Source organism: Hippocampus guttulatus, chromosome 14 (assembly GCF_054856545.1).
Source record: "Hippocampus guttulatus isolate MCC_2025c chromosome 14, RoL_Hgut_1.0, whole genome shotgun sequence".
Lineage (NCBI taxonomy): Eukaryota > Metazoa > Chordata > Actinopteri > Syngnathiformes > Syngnathidae > Hippocampus > Hippocampus guttulatus.
This window is the reverse complement of record NC_141274.1, coordinates 2783893-2802087: the sequence shown is the minus strand read 5'-3', so window position 1 is coordinate 2802087 and position 18195 is coordinate 2783893. Positions and strand designations below refer to the sequence as shown.

General features: G+C 45.3%; 1 protein-coding gene across 5 annotated transcripts in view; it reads right to left on the bottom strand.

The window, feature by feature from the left end:
- Window positions 1-18195, bottom strand: part of znf521 (zinc finger protein 521) — a 126630-nt gene that overhangs the window by 49897 nt on the left and 58538 nt on the right. For 2 of the 5 annotated variants that reach the window (XM_086129410.1, XM_086129405.1), the window contains exons 4-6: window positions 13977-17479; window positions 13782-13866; window positions 3327-3518 (exon numbers count right to left, since the gene is read on the bottom strand). In XM_086129410.1, the coding sequence (XP_085985536.1) occupies window positions 3327-3518; window positions 13782-13866; window positions 13977-17123 (3424 nt within the window). In that variant the 5' untranslated portion in view covers window positions 17124-17479. Of the gene's footprint in view, window positions 1-3326; window positions 3519-13436; window positions 13470-13781; window positions 13867-13976; window positions 17480-18195 lie in introns of all 5 variants that reach the window. The other 3 variants (XM_086129408.1, XM_086129409.1, XM_086129407.1) reach the window with 2 other exon arrangements.

The following is an 18195-nucleotide window of genomic DNA, read 5'->3' as shown; positions in this document are numbered from 1 at the left end:
ATGGGTGATACTGTTAAGTTGCTGGCTTTTTTCAGGGTGCTTGGCAGGCTCAACCTTTAGCGACCCTGAAATTTCCAGACAGGTGGGCAGTGGCAATCTCCGCGCACTGTCCGTTTTTTGGCAGCCCAATTGCCCACCCACTCGTCCCCTCCCCTCCGGGCCGCCATGAGCAGCTGGGTCACAAACACTAAGCACATTAATATCTTCTTAATGATAATAATCATTACGGCATAAGCACCTTCCCCCATTGGGGGACGGCTCACAAAAATGTGCCAGTGTTGCATCGTCGCTTAAAAAAACAAAAACAAAAAACAAGAGATGAAATGACTCTTTTAATGGGCAGCAACTTACAGCCACCATGGTAATGCCGAGGCTAATGCAATAATGTGATTATGAGATACAGCAAAGGCATTAGGGAGACCAAAACCAGGGTGAATGAATAAATAATGTTTGCATTTAAAAAGTGGGGATGACACAGTTGCCGCTGCAGATGTTCATGTAAATACAGACTTGATTATATATGTTTTAATGAATCCTAAGATGAATTTCCTAATGCACCATCCGCAAGAGCACTTTGGCACCTTTTCGGGTGTCCACGCAGGGCGACTATCACCCATGCACGCGCCTCATTTCATACTGTCACTATTCACCTATCACAGGCCATTATGCGTCTCATCCCCGTTCATTATTGAAGCTAATGATCTGTTGTCCTCACAAGGAAGGCTACATTAAAAGTCTCTTACTAACTTAATTAGTAATTATGAATGTTAAAGATTAATCAGCCAGTGAGTGGCTTAAGGTTGGCGTCTCCAGGCGGCGAGCGGGACAAAAAGAGGCCACGTCGTATTAGCGCTTTGGAAATGGAACATGCCGTTAGGAATACAATCACTATCATACTGAAAAGACATTTCGAGAAAAAAAAAAAAAAACAATGTCGGGCAAATATGAGAGGTGTCCTGGCCAATCCGCCACAACTGTGGAAAACTCATCCAAAAATAGTAATTATCTATTGTGCTTATCACAAACCATTATCATGATTTTTAAGAGATAGTTGTTGCATGTACCATACTTGTTTTAACAGTGAATAATTTTTTAGGGGGAAAGAAAATTAAATTAGCCTTGATTTATTGATCCATACAAACAACACAGCCGTTTTTCCAAATTAAAAATTAGCTGCCATGCTATTGCAAATCCAAAATGACGTGTCCATGCTGGTCTATCCATTTTGCCAGCTAAAATAGAGGATTTATGGTCATCATGGCAATGGCAGCAACACTGTTATGCTTATTCCAATGAATATGAAAACTGCACACAGTACTGAACATTAACAGTGATGCTTGTGCAATGACAACTTGCAAGGTGTCCTGGCTGCTCAACCACTCGGTGATTCGTGGCCATCATTGATGTGTGACGACAGTGAGACTATTGTGCTTATGACGAGCCCGTATGCAATCAACATGATCTAATGAGAACGTCAGATCGAACAAAGGTTGCCTATGGATGTTTTTACAAGGACTGCTGACCACATTAGCAGCGCAAACACAACATTGGAGGTGACCCGGCTGGTCCACCAACATCATAGACCTCGTCTCAAGATTCGAGCTCACAATTGCAGAGGCAGAGGCACTTGTGACGAAGCAGAGTTAAAAAAAAAAAAAGAATAACCGAAAGGTAGAAAGAGGGGAAAAAAATGGAACGAAATCTACATCTTTGTAAAAACGTGTCACATTTTGCACTTTTTACCCCATCACACTTAGATATAGAGTTTGGCACTCCAATCTTGAAGTGCCAACAGCAGTGGATGTAATATGACAGGAAGTAGTGTATAATACGAGAACTTGTGATGCATGGCAGCACTCACCTTATCTCCCGCTAACAAGATGGAAATAGATCTCCTTAATTAAGACCACGGTGTGCACCAATTCTTTTCTATATCAGCACCTCCCTGACAATTCCACATCAGCAGCACCGAACACTCCGGTAAATACTGTAAAAAAGCAGCGCTACAACATTAAACCTTAATAACTAATAAGGCTTTCATCCAGAGAGTTTCCTGTGTGATTTCCATTAATTTGAGGAGGGGGGTACGGGGGAATTGCCCAGGACCATCTCCCTGTTTTCCGGAGCATGTGGATGCTTAAGCCGGGGGGGATGCGAGAAGAAAACAAGCAGCAACTTTAGCTGTGCTGAGTTGCGGAATGTTGAGGACACAGGCTGCGTTTCTGCAGCACCTTCACCAATTAGTGCTCAAGACATCGATTTTCCTTCTGAGATCAACCTTTTTAAAGCAAGCAGTCAGGAATAATAGTTTTCTTTTTTGATTTATTTCTTTTTAAAATTTTGCTTCAAACCTTTGCATGCAATTCTTAACGGTTGCCAGATACTAAATACACTAGTAGCAATATTAGAGGTGTTGGTAGGCCAACCGACTTAAAAAAATAAAGATAGCATTTGCAGAAAACCAGTCTAAGAAATGAAGAATGACTATTTTAATTTATAAAACATTTTTCAATGCATTTACTGACGATGTGCAACTAACACCTCTGCCATCTACTGGTGACTGGTGACATTGCAATTTAAAACTACTTTCAATCTCTGCATATGGATGAGACAAACCATTGTAAATTATCAGTAGGATTTTGATCCATTTTGAGCCGCTTTAAAAATTTCCAAGGTGAACATTTGACAGAAAACAATTCGATAGTTGTGCGGTGTCCTTTAGGCGAGTGTCCTATTGCACAAGACAGCGAGCTTTGGGGGCTGGCTGGTGGCCTGCAGCACCTGAAACCTATTAGAGAGCTCTGGAACATTCCACAGGGTTCCTCCACTTTACCTAGAGGACATCATAAAGGTCCTTGCAAAACACACACACACACACACACACACACACACACACACACACACACACACACACACACACACACACACACACACACACACACTACACCAAGATATGGCAGCAAATGTTTGTTGGGTCACTTGAAGGAAAACAAGTTTTACCCTTTGGTCCCAATACGTAAAGTACAATAAGTGGTCCTTAAAAAGCAATGCTAAGATCAAAACATTTTACTATTGGCGAGCCAAGCAAAAACTTTTTTATCAACTTTTTTTTTTTTTCTATCACATGGTCTGCCATCTGGACTTAAAACAGTAGGGCCCAGTAGTGTGCTGACACTGAAAACAAACAAGCATAAACACACAAAAGTGCCTGCCAAATTTCTTGCAGATATAGTCTTGCACGCTCGGCTTTGTGTGTGTATATATGTGTTTTAGTGGTACCAAGGCCCATCTCTTTGGCTGAGCCCGCACCTCCGTGTTATGCTCACTGGGTTCAGCTCTATGGGTGTCTGCGGCCTCTCCTCTGGTCGCCCGTGTCCATTTGCTCTGCGGGTATGGCAGACCCGAGCTGACAGATGGCCGCCCCTCTCTCCATTCCGCTCCAGAGTAACACAGTAACTGGTTTTTCCTCCGCCGTTGACCTTGCCACAGCCAGCCAGCAATCCGGGCTGGCACTCGGCCTGTCGAACAGGAGGGTAATGAAGTCCAGCGCTGCTCACATGATTATTAAGGCTTTGACGCTGGGGGGCCTTTTCAAAGCCCTATGCCCCCCCACCCCCTCTGCTACCTCCTCCTACCACCCCCCCCCTCCTCCGTCAGCTACTGCCGACGTAAAAGCCGTATCTTCATCTTTTTTCGTGGGGGGGGGGGCACACCAAAACGCTCACACTGCACTTCCGAGAACTTCTTCAGCGTGTCTTTTCTCAAAATTGGAGCCTTTTAAAAAACTGATTTATTTTCGGGGGTCAAAAAAAGCATTCTAGATCAATTCTCCAGCCTTTCCTGCACCCGATTGCTGTAAATTATGCATTATATTTTTACGAGCGCACGATGCACAAGTGGTTAGCACGTCTGTCTCACAGTTAGCTACTCTTGCTTCCTCCCACTTCCGAATATATGCACCTTAGGTTCACCAAAGACTGTAAACTCTCCATAGGTGTGAATGTCAACATGTTAACGGTTGTTCGTCTACCTGTGCCCTGCGATTCGCTGGTAACCAACACTTGTATTACAGCCCAGCTTAAGTCGGAGCCCTGACGCAAAGTTAAACCACGCCCGTCACGGCGCTTTTAGCGCTGACAACTTGTAAAGGCAGCACGGTTCAACAGCAGTGCAAGGCCTGCAGCCCAAAAGCATCACCAGGTAGGATTGGAAACTCAGTCTCTTCAGGGCCGCTTGTGGGATTTGAGAGGTGTAGCTCGAAGTTCTGACCTTTAGCGAGGGGGGACTATGTATTTGCACTCCCCCCATCAGCCATCTCCCAAGCACCCCCACCACCACCACCCACCTCTGGCCAGCCTTCTAAGCAACCCCATCGGACCAGGGGTGCACATCCAGGGGTGACACCCCAGGCACCGATGGGGGGGGTGGGGAAGTAATGCAGAGGTTAATTCCGATCATCCACTATTTATGGGCTTCACTTTAGAACAAGGGTTGGCATTAACACTCTAAAGGAGACATCCCTCCTGTATATATCAATAAAACATAGACTGATGCAGAAGTGGAGCCTACCTTCATTCAAACTGCATTAAAAGGACCCTGAAAGTGAGTCCTCTGTGAGGCACTGGCTCTTAAAAAGAATGACATTGTTGTGGAACTAGTTTACTTTAGTTAACGCTGGGATAGAGTGTGTCGATACACATAATGGAGCATATGGTGTTAGTAACACAGCTGCTGGTGAATCGAAGTCACCTCATGATCACCAATATACAGTTTACAGTTGGAAAAATGGCATTTGGAAATAACCCTGGGTAATGAACCACATGCTGCTTCACCTATTAGGCTACAATGGTAAATCTTGCTGTTTTGAGGCTTTAAAGAAATACGCTAAAATGAATAACATGCACATGTATAGAAAACGGTCCCCAAAATCACCCTTTAAAAGATTTTTCTTTTCTGTATTTTTTTTCTGCAACACCGACGTACTGCCTAGGTTGTGGGAAACATAAAAAAAAAAATATATATATATATACTGTATATTATTCACAGTGTTTTACTTTGAGGGACTCAAGATGGACAAAATCTGCTCTGTGACGCTGGTTGAATTCCAAATTATTTCAAAACAAATTTTACCATCGATTATAATATAGTGTACACCAAAATTCTCAATCACCACAAGAAGAATTATTTTAAATTGTACATATTATTACAATTGTCTTAAATTATTTCTGTGTGAAGTCATGCCTCATGGGAAGAGACAATTTGTTACTTGTTATTTGTTGTATTGAAGTAGTAGTTTAATTAATTCAGATGCGTTTAGCCAATTAAAGAATATGCACTGGAAATAAAGTAACATTTATTAGTAATAATAACGCATGTATTCAAGTATGTACTGTATACATGAAAATCCGAAATATACAATGCTTCTCATCGGCTCAGCATTTCCCTCGACATGCACATCACCATGGCGACATCCGGTCAACCAATTGCAATGCAACGTAGCGACGGCCAGTGTACAAACAAGTCGTATGAACTGAGAGAATCCGATATTTTCTCACATGTTGGCCCAGTCTGTGAGGTATGCGGAAATGTCAGGGAAAAGGAAAAAAAAAATCAATAGACGAGGACCACATCAGACCTCGCTTGTCTGGCCCGGCGAGGGCGCATCCCTGTGGCGATGTCAATTATCTCTGCTTTACAACAAAACACACACACACACACACACACACACGTAACAAAAAGAGAATAAAAAGTGTCTTCAAAACTTGGAGGAATTTGTAAGAAACTTTTTTTTGTTCCACCCAAGACATACAGTAAATATCACTGAATAAATGTGAGAATAGCACTGCCAGCACGCATTTCTTTCTTTACACCCCCCTCAACCGGTTCGCTCTGCTTTTAATTCTCCTCATGGATGCCACATTAGTCAGCTAGCGGTGTAATGTAACAAGCGGTAAGGTGCACATAATTGCATATTAGCGGCAGCACACTTGGCTGCGCGGGAGGTGACTGCGCTAACGAACGGAGAGGCGTTATTAATCACCAATTAATAAAGGCGAGCAGATATCACACTCGCTGTGTAGCACGCACGGCTTCCTTTGTTTCTGCTCGATGCTCCGATGCGTTTCCACCCCTTTATTTATTTTTATTCCATTGATCCCGCACTACTTTTGATCTATTGACTTCTTACATACAAGTCCATTGAGTCCATTGTTTGCACATCACGTGTGTGCATGCTCGAGAAAAGAATCACTCATGCCATCAGAGGTAACCAATCAATTGGCCGGGTTCGTACAACCTGGCACGAGCGCACGCGAGATTCCTTCTCTACTTCTGTCTGGCTATCACGCTGTAGCTCTTGAATTAAACTGGAAACATTTCAAGTAGAGATAAGCTCAAATGAGATCCAAATACACTAAACACACGTTCTAGTTTGGCAAAACAATCTTTCTGAAAACATTTCATCGGCTGGGTGTTTCTGTAAATAATTGAACGTTAAACAATTTCTACCGACTACAATGAACATGATTTCATTTTGGAATTTATTTCTCGTCATCGAGAACATGAATGTAATACATACTAATCACTGGTAGTCAAGCTACGTGATTGGACGTTTCCCGTGGGTTCGACTACCGGTACATTGAGAGGAGCAGCCACGACACTGCACTACTAATACGCTAATGCTGCAGATAAACAAGAGGATGTTTTTTAATTTAATTTATTTTTTTTAACGGTCAAGCAAAATATTAGCAGCGGCAGAGTGAGTTGAAGCATTTTTGAGTATTTTTTCCCAAATTGTGTCATTATGAAAAAAAAATATATCACCAAAAAAATGTCTTCATGCATAAAATTTACTAAGCTAAACTAAGGATCGTGCCTTTTCTGTTGCTGGTCCCTCTCTCTGGAATGACCTCCAAACTGAACATTCTCGCTGCCTATCTTTAAAACACGCCTCAAAACTCACTTGTATTGGCATTTGACTCAGCATGACCCAAATTATGATCTTAGTTACCGGTATACTGTTTGGTGCTCTTTGTTACTGATTTGTTGCTTTATTGTTGTATATATGATAAGGGGTGTTCACATGGCAACATTTACTCCAGCGTAGCACCGAGGCTGCCCCCCGTAGAGCGTTCACACGTACAGAGTTATACCGGTGTAGTCCCTGCAAACAGCTTAAACCGGAGCAAATTTAACTCTGCTCAGGAGGCGGTTTAACAATTTACTCCGGAGTAAATGCTAGTTTGCGGGGCAGCACCGATATAAAATGGGACGTGTGAACGCTACGGGGGTAGGCTCACTACGCGTGAGAAGAGATGATTACATACGGGTATTGAATGAGTTGCTTTCGTGCTCTGTTGTACTTGTGTCATCTTTGCTTTCTCTCTCTCATCCTTTTACGGTGTCTGATAGACAGCAGCGTTGATTTGTCTGGAGAAGTATAAACCATGGTTTTTCGATATGTCACAAACAAAGCGGGGAAAAGGAAGTACACTTTACGCATGCGTGTGTTTTATTTCCGTATTGCAGGGCCGCAGAAACTGCCGTGTGAACGCAAGTGGGGCTGCACCGGGGCTAACACGCTTGTCTTTAGTAAGCAGCTTTATACGTGTGAACGCTCCACAAAATTTAAGATGAGATATATCGCAACAAAATACATCGGTGCAGCACCGATGCAAATGTGTGCCGTGTAAACACCCCTAAAGTTGCTCCATGTACAGCACTTTGTATGCAGCGATGGCTGTTTGAAAGTCCTCTATAAATACAGTTGAGTTGAGTTGAGTTAAACTGATGAGAGATCTGACTAACGACTGAGCGGGAGAGCGTGAAAATCTAAATAGGCGCACGAGACAGGCTTCTCCAGTGAGTAACGGTATCAGGACAGCTTGCAAACATCGTCTTGGTGGGAGACAAAACAAATACGAACAACCGACTCATGTGCGGTTGTCGTCTCAGCGCGTTTCAGCGGGTTGGAGCTTGGTTCATAAACAGCAAATGTGAGTACGAGAGAGAGGAGAGTTAGAGGAGAGCTCGCTCGATCCCCTGCTCGGTGACGTTACAGTCCACGGTGCCTGCTTCACACTGAGCGGCCAGCTGTACAGCAAATGTGCCTTTCCCCTCTCCGCCCCCAAAGCTTCCCAGCCCTCCGGTCGGTGCCCACCCCCCTAACGCCTGGACTGACCGAGCCACAAGCTCCACTCTGTGAAGGAAGAAGGCAATTCCCTGACTTGGCTTGGCGCTCACTGCTGTCACCAGCCCAACTAAATTGTAGAGGTGACTCCCCCCGGCCCCCTCCACCGGCCACCCGCCTCTCGCCCCTCCATAACAACAACAACAACAACAAAAACTTGTCTAGGATGTGGTTTGTTTGGTTTACAGGTGTCCTTCAGTGCGAAAGGAGTGATTTAAAGCACATTTTTTTTCCCCTTTGAGGACAACAGCCTGTGCGCCACGGAGGGGACATTTGAAGCAGTACGATAAATGGCGCACAAGCGACCCCCCATGTGAGGCTCCAAATGTCAGAGTTTACAGTGGGGTCAAAGTAAAGCAATGGGGTTTCCCGATAGCATGCTGATAAAACCCCGAGCAGGCTTCTGTGTCATTGAAAGACCTCCAAACGTCCTCGGAAAACATGACAAAAAAGGTGCATTGGAACCTTCAAAGTGGAATAAAACACCCGCTGTGTAAAGCTTTGCACCAGAAGCATAGCCAATTGAATATCTTGTACGCGTTACATCTCTAATGCACTTTATTTTAGAGTCTGCCTCCCTCAAGTGTCTCCAGCTGGTCCAAAATACTGCTGCTCGCCTCCTATCTGGAGCTCGTAGGAGGGAGCACATGACTCCAATTCTGGCCTGCCATCATTGGCTCCGTGTACATTTTAGAATTCCGTTCAAGAAGACTTTATTTGTATTTAAATAATGAAGTGGTCTCGCCCCACCTTACTTTCCTGAACTCCTTCACCTCTTCGTACCTGCCTGGTGCCTCAGGTCAGTGGAAGCAGACACTACAGGAGTTCACGAGGACTAAGCGCAGCCTCAGAGGGGATCGAGAATTTTGCAGGTACCCCCCGGAATGGCCTTCTGTTAAATGTTAGGCAGGCCCCCTCGCTGTCCATTTTTAAAACTCGTCCTAGAACATATTTCTATTCTTTGGCTTTCGAATCAGCATTGTTTCAGTGTTTTAATGTGTTTATAGCTTTTGTTATTTTTACTGTCTTTGTTTTAATACGGTAAGTCAGATTTTTATTTTATGTACAGTACAGGCAAACCTCGGTTCTCGTCCATAATGCGTTCCAGAAGGGTGTTCGAAAACCGAAATTGTTCCAAAACCGAAACCACGCTCTTTTTAAAATAAAAATATTAACTGAACCCGTCTGCTAACAATGGAAAGCAACACGAGGAAGCGTCACTTCCTCGTGTAAGGAAGGCGAGAGGAGTCATATGGTGCATTCAAGTGCGCTCAGTTTGTTCGAGAACCGAAATTTGTTCGTCATCCGAGGCATAAAAAACTGAACGTTTTTGGTCGAAAACCGAATTGGTCGAGAACAGAGACGTTCAAAAACTGAGGTTTGACTGTACTTTGTATACGACGGTGATTGGTTGTGTTTTATAAAAGCGCTCTGTCAATAAAGTTGAGTTGAGAGTTGAGTAAAAATGGTACAGTAGAGGTGTGTCAAGCCAAATTATTTCGAAGAGCAGCCAATGCGGCAACGTGGAGTTCCCCTCGTTTAAATGCATTTGCTGGGGTGAAATGTTTCTGTCACTGCTTGGTGTTGACATTTGTGAAGTTATTCATGTGCGGTTGGTAGGTCTGCACAAGCAGATTTTTCAAGTGTCACATCAGTGTAAACAGCCATTTGAAAAGTACATGGAAATAAAAATAAGTATTAAACTGGTCTGTAGAGACACACACGCACACACACACACACACACACACACACACACACACACACACACACACACACACACACACAGCAAGTAGTTTTACTTTATTTTAGTTGTACTTTAAAAGAAAATTATATATATATATATATATATACATATATATGACAGACATAAATGTTCAAAATGTTCCTTTAAATCCTACCTGGACGGTTCATGAAGGAAAATGAAGGTCTGGAACAGATTATTTTTTTGGATGAAAATTGATTTCACGAGGGAAAATAAATGCTTGGACTTATAAGTTCACCGGTGCCTTCGACTTTCTATGTCCCACTATTCGATTTCCCCGAATGGAGCTGCTGTGAGGTTTCCTATCTGAATTATACATAAATATAAAAGATTATACAGCGACGGCGGCAGCTGAAAGCAGTATAAATCTGCGCGTCTCTAGAGAAAAATTGGACACCCTCGATTCTGCGAGCACGCCATGCCAAAAAAACTCTAAACTAAAGAGTGGCCAGCTGTCTTCTGGCCTACTATTAAATTGCTCCTTGGATGGTGGCGATATCATTTTTTTTCTCCCTCCAAAGGAGTATCCCACCAGGTCCCCAAGCAGAGCGGCCAGCTGTACGGCAAATGTGCGCTGATCCATCTGGACCCAGGCGGGCTACGACCTCCATCTTAAGACGCTGCTGTGCCCCGCCACCTTGCCCCCCACCCCCAACCCCCCGCCTCCATTTTTTGAATACCTCAATCTCGAGTAGCCAGTTACTTTATGCTCCATTCACAACAGTGAACCCCAGTATGTGATATCCATGCACCGAAATGTACGGCAGAGGTTGCGCTTGGGGTGATGATCGCCTTACAAAGGCGTCTCATATGGGCATGTCCGGGTGGGGCGGGATGTGGTTCCGTTGCTCCGTACATTAGCGCTGTTCTTATGCAGGGCCACATGACTATATATAGAGTTATCAGTGTGAAGTGACACCGTGGAGGAACGGGCCATGGATGAAAACAACACCCCTATGAATCCAGCGTCTGCTCCATTACCTACGCTAATAACGCTGACAGCTGAGCGGAGATGACCCAGGCCCCCCTGTTTCCCCTCTCCCGTGCAGATGGCCATTAAAGAGAGAAAGTGTCCTTTTTTTTCCACCAGAGAAGATATTTAGAGCTTTTCCAAATTAGTATTTTTTTCCCTTTTTCACTGCGTTTTTGGCCCAGACTAGTTTTGCAGTGATTATAGGCTGGGTTGGATTCAACCCGCATTCATGCTAACATTTTACTTTGCTGATGCACCTTTTGCTCGATCCATCTATCGGTTAACTTTCACCCGCCTGGACATGGAGCTGACACCCCTCTCCCCTTTCCACATCTGATTGAAATGATGACAACAACCTCATAACTTCACTGCTAATTATTTGGCTAATTTAATGATAGACCTCTTCTAATATATAAAAATAGCAGATTTAGACCGTATTTAATTGGCTATGTGTTCGTTGTGTTAATCGGTATGTGTGTGTGTGCGTGCGTGCTAGGGTGGGTCATAAAACTATGTTTGTCACTTTAGAAAAACTCCTATCGTAGGAAGTGGCAAGAGTAGCAAGATAAAGCCGGTTTTATTTGAAATGTGAAATCTTCAAGCTTTCTGCGGCGGTGGTCTGGTCAGGCCAGTATGTTACAATCAGCGTTTTTCCTTTTTTTTTTTGGCGTAACAGTGAATGAGGTAGAAGGTCACGCAAACGTATGCAACACCCTGTACGATGCATTCGAAATGGAAAACCCACCAAGGCGAGTCAATGCAAACGACTGTAAAACGAAGAGCATTCTGACAGTGTCGATCAAAGGAGAGCATTATTATTTTTGTAAAGGCAGAAAATAGGATACAGATTTTAATATGATACAGGTGGTGATGTCGTGGCCAGTCCGTACATGATCCTTCCTTTCCGCTCTCTGCATTTGTTCCGCAGCGATTACAAAGTCACTTCAGGACAAACATTGAGCACACGTGTGGCTTTCTCCACATTTTACAAATCGTCAAACAAACACATGCGACAGACACCCTTTTGAGGAGTTTGATGGAGCGCGTGATCACGCGGAATACAAAGCGACGGCATATCAGAGGAGTAAGACATCAGACAATAACCCAATCACCTACCCTCCTGTTATCTTAAGCTGCCCGAATTCCACTTTTACAGGGGGGAGCTGTGTGCTCATGCTGCCGAAAGACATAAAGTAACCAGTAGGGGGGTTTGTTTTCTCCCCTCCCAGTGTGCTCCGTGCCCGCCTTTGCAACAGAAAGGACTAATGCTGGCATGGTACTGTATTAGGCATCCCCAGTAGAATAGTGGGTGAGCAGATTGCAAAGATGAATACAAAACACACACCTACACTATGGGCTCATCTGTCTCCTTTGCAAATGCACCGCGGCATCAAAATCACAAATCACATGCTTCTGATTGTTTATGCACAAACAGTGGGCCCCTGATAGAATTGCCTAGCGGTCCTGATAGAATTGCCCACCGTGTTTAAATTCACCTGCGCCTAGAAGCGTGTCCTAAACAGAGAGGCGGTTTGGTTCCAGATCAATGAGTCTCTCCCCCACTGAAGACAACAGATAATGCAGTGTAATGAAAGCGCCGCCAAACGAGCTGAATAAATGAATGAATAAAGGAACGTGAGAGCTGAATTCAGATGCCTACTTACTGCAGGTGAGGGGGAAAAAAAAAAAAAAACGTTTTCCAATTGTCTCGTCTTTACAAATGCTTCTGCCTGCATACTGATGAAAGACAAAGGCAACCAAAGATTTTTTGGGCAAATGCGGGTGTTAGTGTTTGTTGCCAAATAGATTTATATAGTAATCTGTCATATGCAGCATTGTTTGATTGCATCATGTCATTTATTTATATATAAAATGAAAGAGGTACAATTAATAATCGACTCATCGACAACTAGTCAACAACACTATTCGATGATGTTAATAATTCATCAAAAGAAATCTGCAATGAATCATTGCCACACTTTTTAATTTAAAACGGTTCAAATCCTTGTAATTTCTGTTTCTCAACTGAAAATATGATGACATTTTTGCAGTCCTCAACGATTCAAAATTCAACATTCGCCTTTTATTTTGGAAAACAATCATCCACATTTTTGCCAATTTTCTGATATTGTTATGGACCGAACCAGAAATTGAATCAGAACTTCCGTTAATTTATGTGCGAACATTTTCTGCAACCAACTGAAAATCATGTCATGTTTTTAAATAAAGGGTGGAAATATCTTTTTTACTATGATCCAATTCATCAAATACTCAAAATCATTGACAGATAAGGATGCATGAACAAAGAAAAAAATTATATGGGAATAGAGATTCAGACTGCCAAGATATTTTCTTCCCACTTGGAATCAATATTTGAAACATTTCAGCAGTCTCCACAAGCATGCTCACAACATTTTTGATCATTCACATGCATGGGGAAATTAAGATGACTTGCTTATGTTTATGGATGCACAACACTTGGGGATGAAGTTAAGATATTAAAGTAATTCCACCTAGTTTGTGATGTGATCCAGAAACTTGTGAGCCTAAATGAGACAGGGTCAAATATTTTATTAGATTTTTCACACTATGTGGTTCATCCTCAAAAATGATGAAATGTTCTTTTTAATTTGAATGTTTAAATGGATGATGTCGATGACGGCCTCATGTCTGTTTCATATTGCATACAGTCGAAAATCACATACGTCATTTCTGACTAAAATGAATGATCAAATGGAGAATTTTGATGACGGGCTCAGAAACAAATGGCCAACTGTTTGATATGATAGAAGCATGCATTTAGATAGTAGAGGCTCACACAAGCCAAAAACACAAACAAAAATAAAAAGATCTCCTACCGAGCATATGGTTGGCCACATGAACTTGGATGTCCCACTCACTGTAGAATACCATCTGACATTTGATGCACTGGTAAGTCTTCTTCTGTAAATAAGACCAAGACCATGAATATTACCAACCTCATCATCAACGTAAAAATACAGTTGAAACAAACAAACAAACAAAAAAGGGTTAACGAGAACAAGCTGCGATACCTCTTCAGCTTGCGATGGACTGGATCTGGGCATCGGGGACATATGGGGCGTCTTTAGCTGTCCGCCGCCGCTGTCCCCTGCGTGTACCGTCTGGACATGGTTATGCAATTCGACCTCAGACTCAAACTTCACATTGCAGCTTGAGCACCGTGTCTTTGCGACCGCCGTTGAGGATGCTGAAGAGGACGAGGACGACGAGGAGACGGCTTTGCCTTTGCCCTCGCCTGGGCTGAGACTCTCTCCTTGGATCCATTGAGCCGCGTTGGGCGCCGGAGTGGTGGCGCCCCCCTGTTGCTGCTGTTGTCTGCCTCCATTCATTGTTGGGCTGGAGCTCTTCGAACCGGCGTTGGCCACACATGACGCACAGAGTCCGTAGGGCAGGCCGTTGATGTCCAGTTTAACCAGGTCCTGCTTTGAACGGAAATCTTTCAAGCAGGAGGCGCACTTGAAAGGCTTTTGGACGTGATGTAGCTGCTGGTTGTGAGCGATGGCATTGCCGCGCCCAGTGGATTGGTTTGCCGACATGGTGCCGGTTTTTTGCATGTGGAAGGTCCCGTGGATCTTGAGCTCCAACGTGGAGGTGACCGTCTGCATGCACACCACGCATCGGAAACCCGTCAAGGAATTCCTCAGGTCTGGGTGCATCTGACAGTGCTCTAGGAAGTCCTCCTCACTATGGAGAGGCATCTTACAGATGCGGCAGCTGCCCGTGTCGAGACTTTTGCTGTGCGTGACCTTGTGTTCAGTCAGGGTGAGCAGAGAGGGGAAACGCTCGCCGCAGATGGGACACATGTAGTGCTTGACGGGCCCAAGGTGGGTCTGCATATGTTCCCTTAGACCGGCCTCGGAGAAGAAGGTGCGAGAGCATACGTTGCACTTGTGGTTTCCTTTGATCATTTCAGCTTTCCTTTTCATCATGGCGCTTTCACCGGGGCGAATGTTGTGGTCCCTCAGCTGGTGGTTCGTTAGAAGGGACTCCATTGTGTAAGAGGCCCCGCAGATGTCACAGCTATACATGGGGTCGGCAGTCTCCACCTCTTCCTCGCTTCCGTCCCGACTGTTCTGGGACTCCACCGCAGATCCTCCTGCCGTCCCTGTGCCGTGGCTGTTGGTTAAGAGACCTTGCAATTCCGCCTCGTCTTTGGGATGGGCGTCCGCCCCTCCGACAGCAGAGCCGTTAGCGCGGCAGTTCTGCGCCTTTCCCTCAAACACGCAGTGTTTTTCCCGCAAATGCTTCTCCAGCAGCACGATGGCATGGAAGGCCTTGCTGCAGAAGCGGCAGTTGTACTTCTTGCTGTGGGTGGTGATGTGACACTGCAGCTCCACCTCCGTCCCGAATGACTCCCCGCAGAAGATGCAACGATGGGATCGGCCTTGGTTTTCCAGGTGGCTGTGTTTGACGTGCAACTGCAGGTCGGTCTCGTGCCTGAAGTCCCAGTTGCAGGAGGTGCAGCGGTACACCTTCTTCTCATTGCTGTGCTTCACGGCCAAGTGGAGCTGAGTGGACACCTTTGAGTCAAACACCTCCTGGCACAGAGTGCAACGAAAGAACACAAAGGTGTGCATGTCCAGCAGGTGCTTCTGCAGGTCATCCACGGACGTGAACTGCTTGTCGCAACTCTCGCAGATGTAATACGTGGAGGTGATTGTGAAGTGAATGGTGACATGCTTCAAGAGGGACTCTTGGTTTGGGAACTCTTTGTTGCACTGCGGGCAGGTGAGTTGAGGCTGCAGGCCGTCCAGGTGAGTCTTCAGATGAGTCTGGAAAAGATCTAAGTTGGTATACTTCGCCCCACACTGGTTACATATGAACTCGCCGGAAGAGCGTGTGGCCGAGGCGCCTTGCTTGAGCACGGACGCTTGTTCTACCGTTATTGGAGACGAGGGGCTGAGAGCGTGCAAGGTCTTCTTTCCATTATTGATGTAGTTGAGTGCAAGGGGAATGTTCTTGTGATTCTCCTTGATGTGCTTGTTGAGCTTCAGGACACTGTTGAATATGGGTGAATTTGTGCAGTACGAGCAGGAGTATACCTCTACTATGGGCTCCTTGGGGGTGACGGCCAAAGGAGAGTCGAAACGCAGGCTACCCCCGTCACAGTGAGTCTGACGAACGTGCTCTTCCAAGGTCGTCTCTGTCAAGAAACCCATGAAGCACTGGGGACAGAAGAAGGCGTTGCTCTCCTTGGCCACAGGACTCGGAAAGCCATGGGAACAGCGGATATGCTCCTGCAGGGCGTTGAGATCATTCAGGATCTCGGGGCAGAAGTTGCACTGAAGGAGAGAGTCCGAAAAGCCGGCGAGCAGGGCTGCGTGGCCTTCGGCATTGTGGACCTGCTTCAGATGTTCATTAAGATTTAATAAAGAGGGCAGGACCTCCAAGCAAAACTGGCACGTGTGAGCCTGCTCCGGCTTGTCGAGATGCATGGTCCGTAGGTGAATCTGAAGCACAGCCAAACTGGAGAACACTTGCTTGTTGCAGTACGTGCAACTGTAAGAAACCTTGGGCTGCTTGGCAGCTCGACCGCCAATGTCCGATGCGTTATGAGCAGCCCTCTTCCTCCTGCCCCGAGTCTTGGGCACTGGCGGCGCTGTTTCCACCATTGTCGAACTGTCGACGGAGAGGTTAGAGTCGGGAGTGGTGCTCGAGACCGAAGTGTAGCCCACAGTCAGCAAGGAAGGGCTGTTACTATGGTTACTAGATTCAGGGAGCTGGTGGATGTCCATGTGAGCGTAGAGGTCTTCAACAGACAAAAAGTGCTCGGAGCAAATAGCACAGGAGTGGCTCTTCCGGTCCCGGCTGTGGGCCTGGTCGATGTGGGTCAGCAGGGCGCCTTCGTCGCTGAAGGGCTCATGGCAGTAGATGCATTGAAGGGTGGCACCCAGCCCTCCGTCCTCCGATGGGGAGCACTCAGGGTGGCACTCGGCTATGTGCCTTTGAAGGTCTTCCGGGACATCGAAACCTTCCTCACAACGGCTGCACTTGCGCGTCTCTTTCAGCTTCCAGTCGTCAACTCTACTGAGGCTCGTGCCGCCGCCCTCTTTGCCCCTTTCGTGCACTTGCATGTGGCCGTGCAGGGAGCTGGAGGAGAGGAAGCCTCGCCGGCACACGGGGCACTTGTGTGGTTTATTGGAGGCGTGAGTTTTCATGTGGATTTTCAGGTGGTCGCTGCGGGAGAAGGCCGAGTCGCATTCGCCGCAGTGGTACTTCTTGTCGCCGGTGTGCAGCTTGACGTGCCGGTCGCGGCTGCGCTTGTGCTTAAACAGACGGCTGCAGAAGGTGCAGCTGAAGGGAAGCTTGTCGCCGTGGCTCTGCTCGTGACGTTTGAGGAAGCTTAGGCGGCTGAAAGACTTGTTGCAGAATTGGCAAGGGTACGGAAGGCCTGGTCCTCCTTCGTCCTCTCCGAAATCATAGTCCTCACAGTGGCCCGGAGACGTCTGATCCTTACTGGAGGGAGATGACGCCGGCCAAGAACATGACGGGTCGTCCTCGATGTCTGCACCGTCTGAAAAGGAAATAAAAAGAAAATGAAAAATGGTTGTCAGTGAAGGTATTGGGGAGGGGGGGGGGGGGTTAATACACGTCTTTATGTTAGCAACCCATTTGTCTCATTCATTGGCTTATACACTAAATGGCGGCTCACTATTGCGCTGTCGATCATGCTAACTGTACGTTGGATGTGAATTATTTTGTTTTTTAAATAAAATTGAACAATGCCTCCCTGTAGGTGTTATCCAAAATGTTACTGTAAAGCACACAATTGAAAGTATAATTAGAGATGATAATAAGAAGAAATACTTTTACCACAATTAACCTTGTATGTTGCCATGTAATGGCTTAGCCCACTGTGACTAACAACACAATCCCTCTGACATTTAAAGCCAAAGCAAGACAGTGGGTGTACTTGAGGATGTAAGCCTGGCATGAGGTAAATTAGAACATTTCTATTATTACTGAACAGTTACAAGACGATAAAAAAAAAGAAAAACAAGAGTCCTTGAAACAACTTCAAAGCCTGATGAAAAACAAGAAAAAAAATCAACAATGGTGGTGGTGGTGGGAGAGAAGATTAAACGTGCAATTTCAAGCACAGCCATACATAGCCTTTAGGAAGCCTCTGCCGCAAGACAAATGATTTTCATGAAAAGTTTAGTGTTCAGATCATCAGTCAATACATATCCCATTATTGAATGAACATTATTATCATATTTATCAGAATGC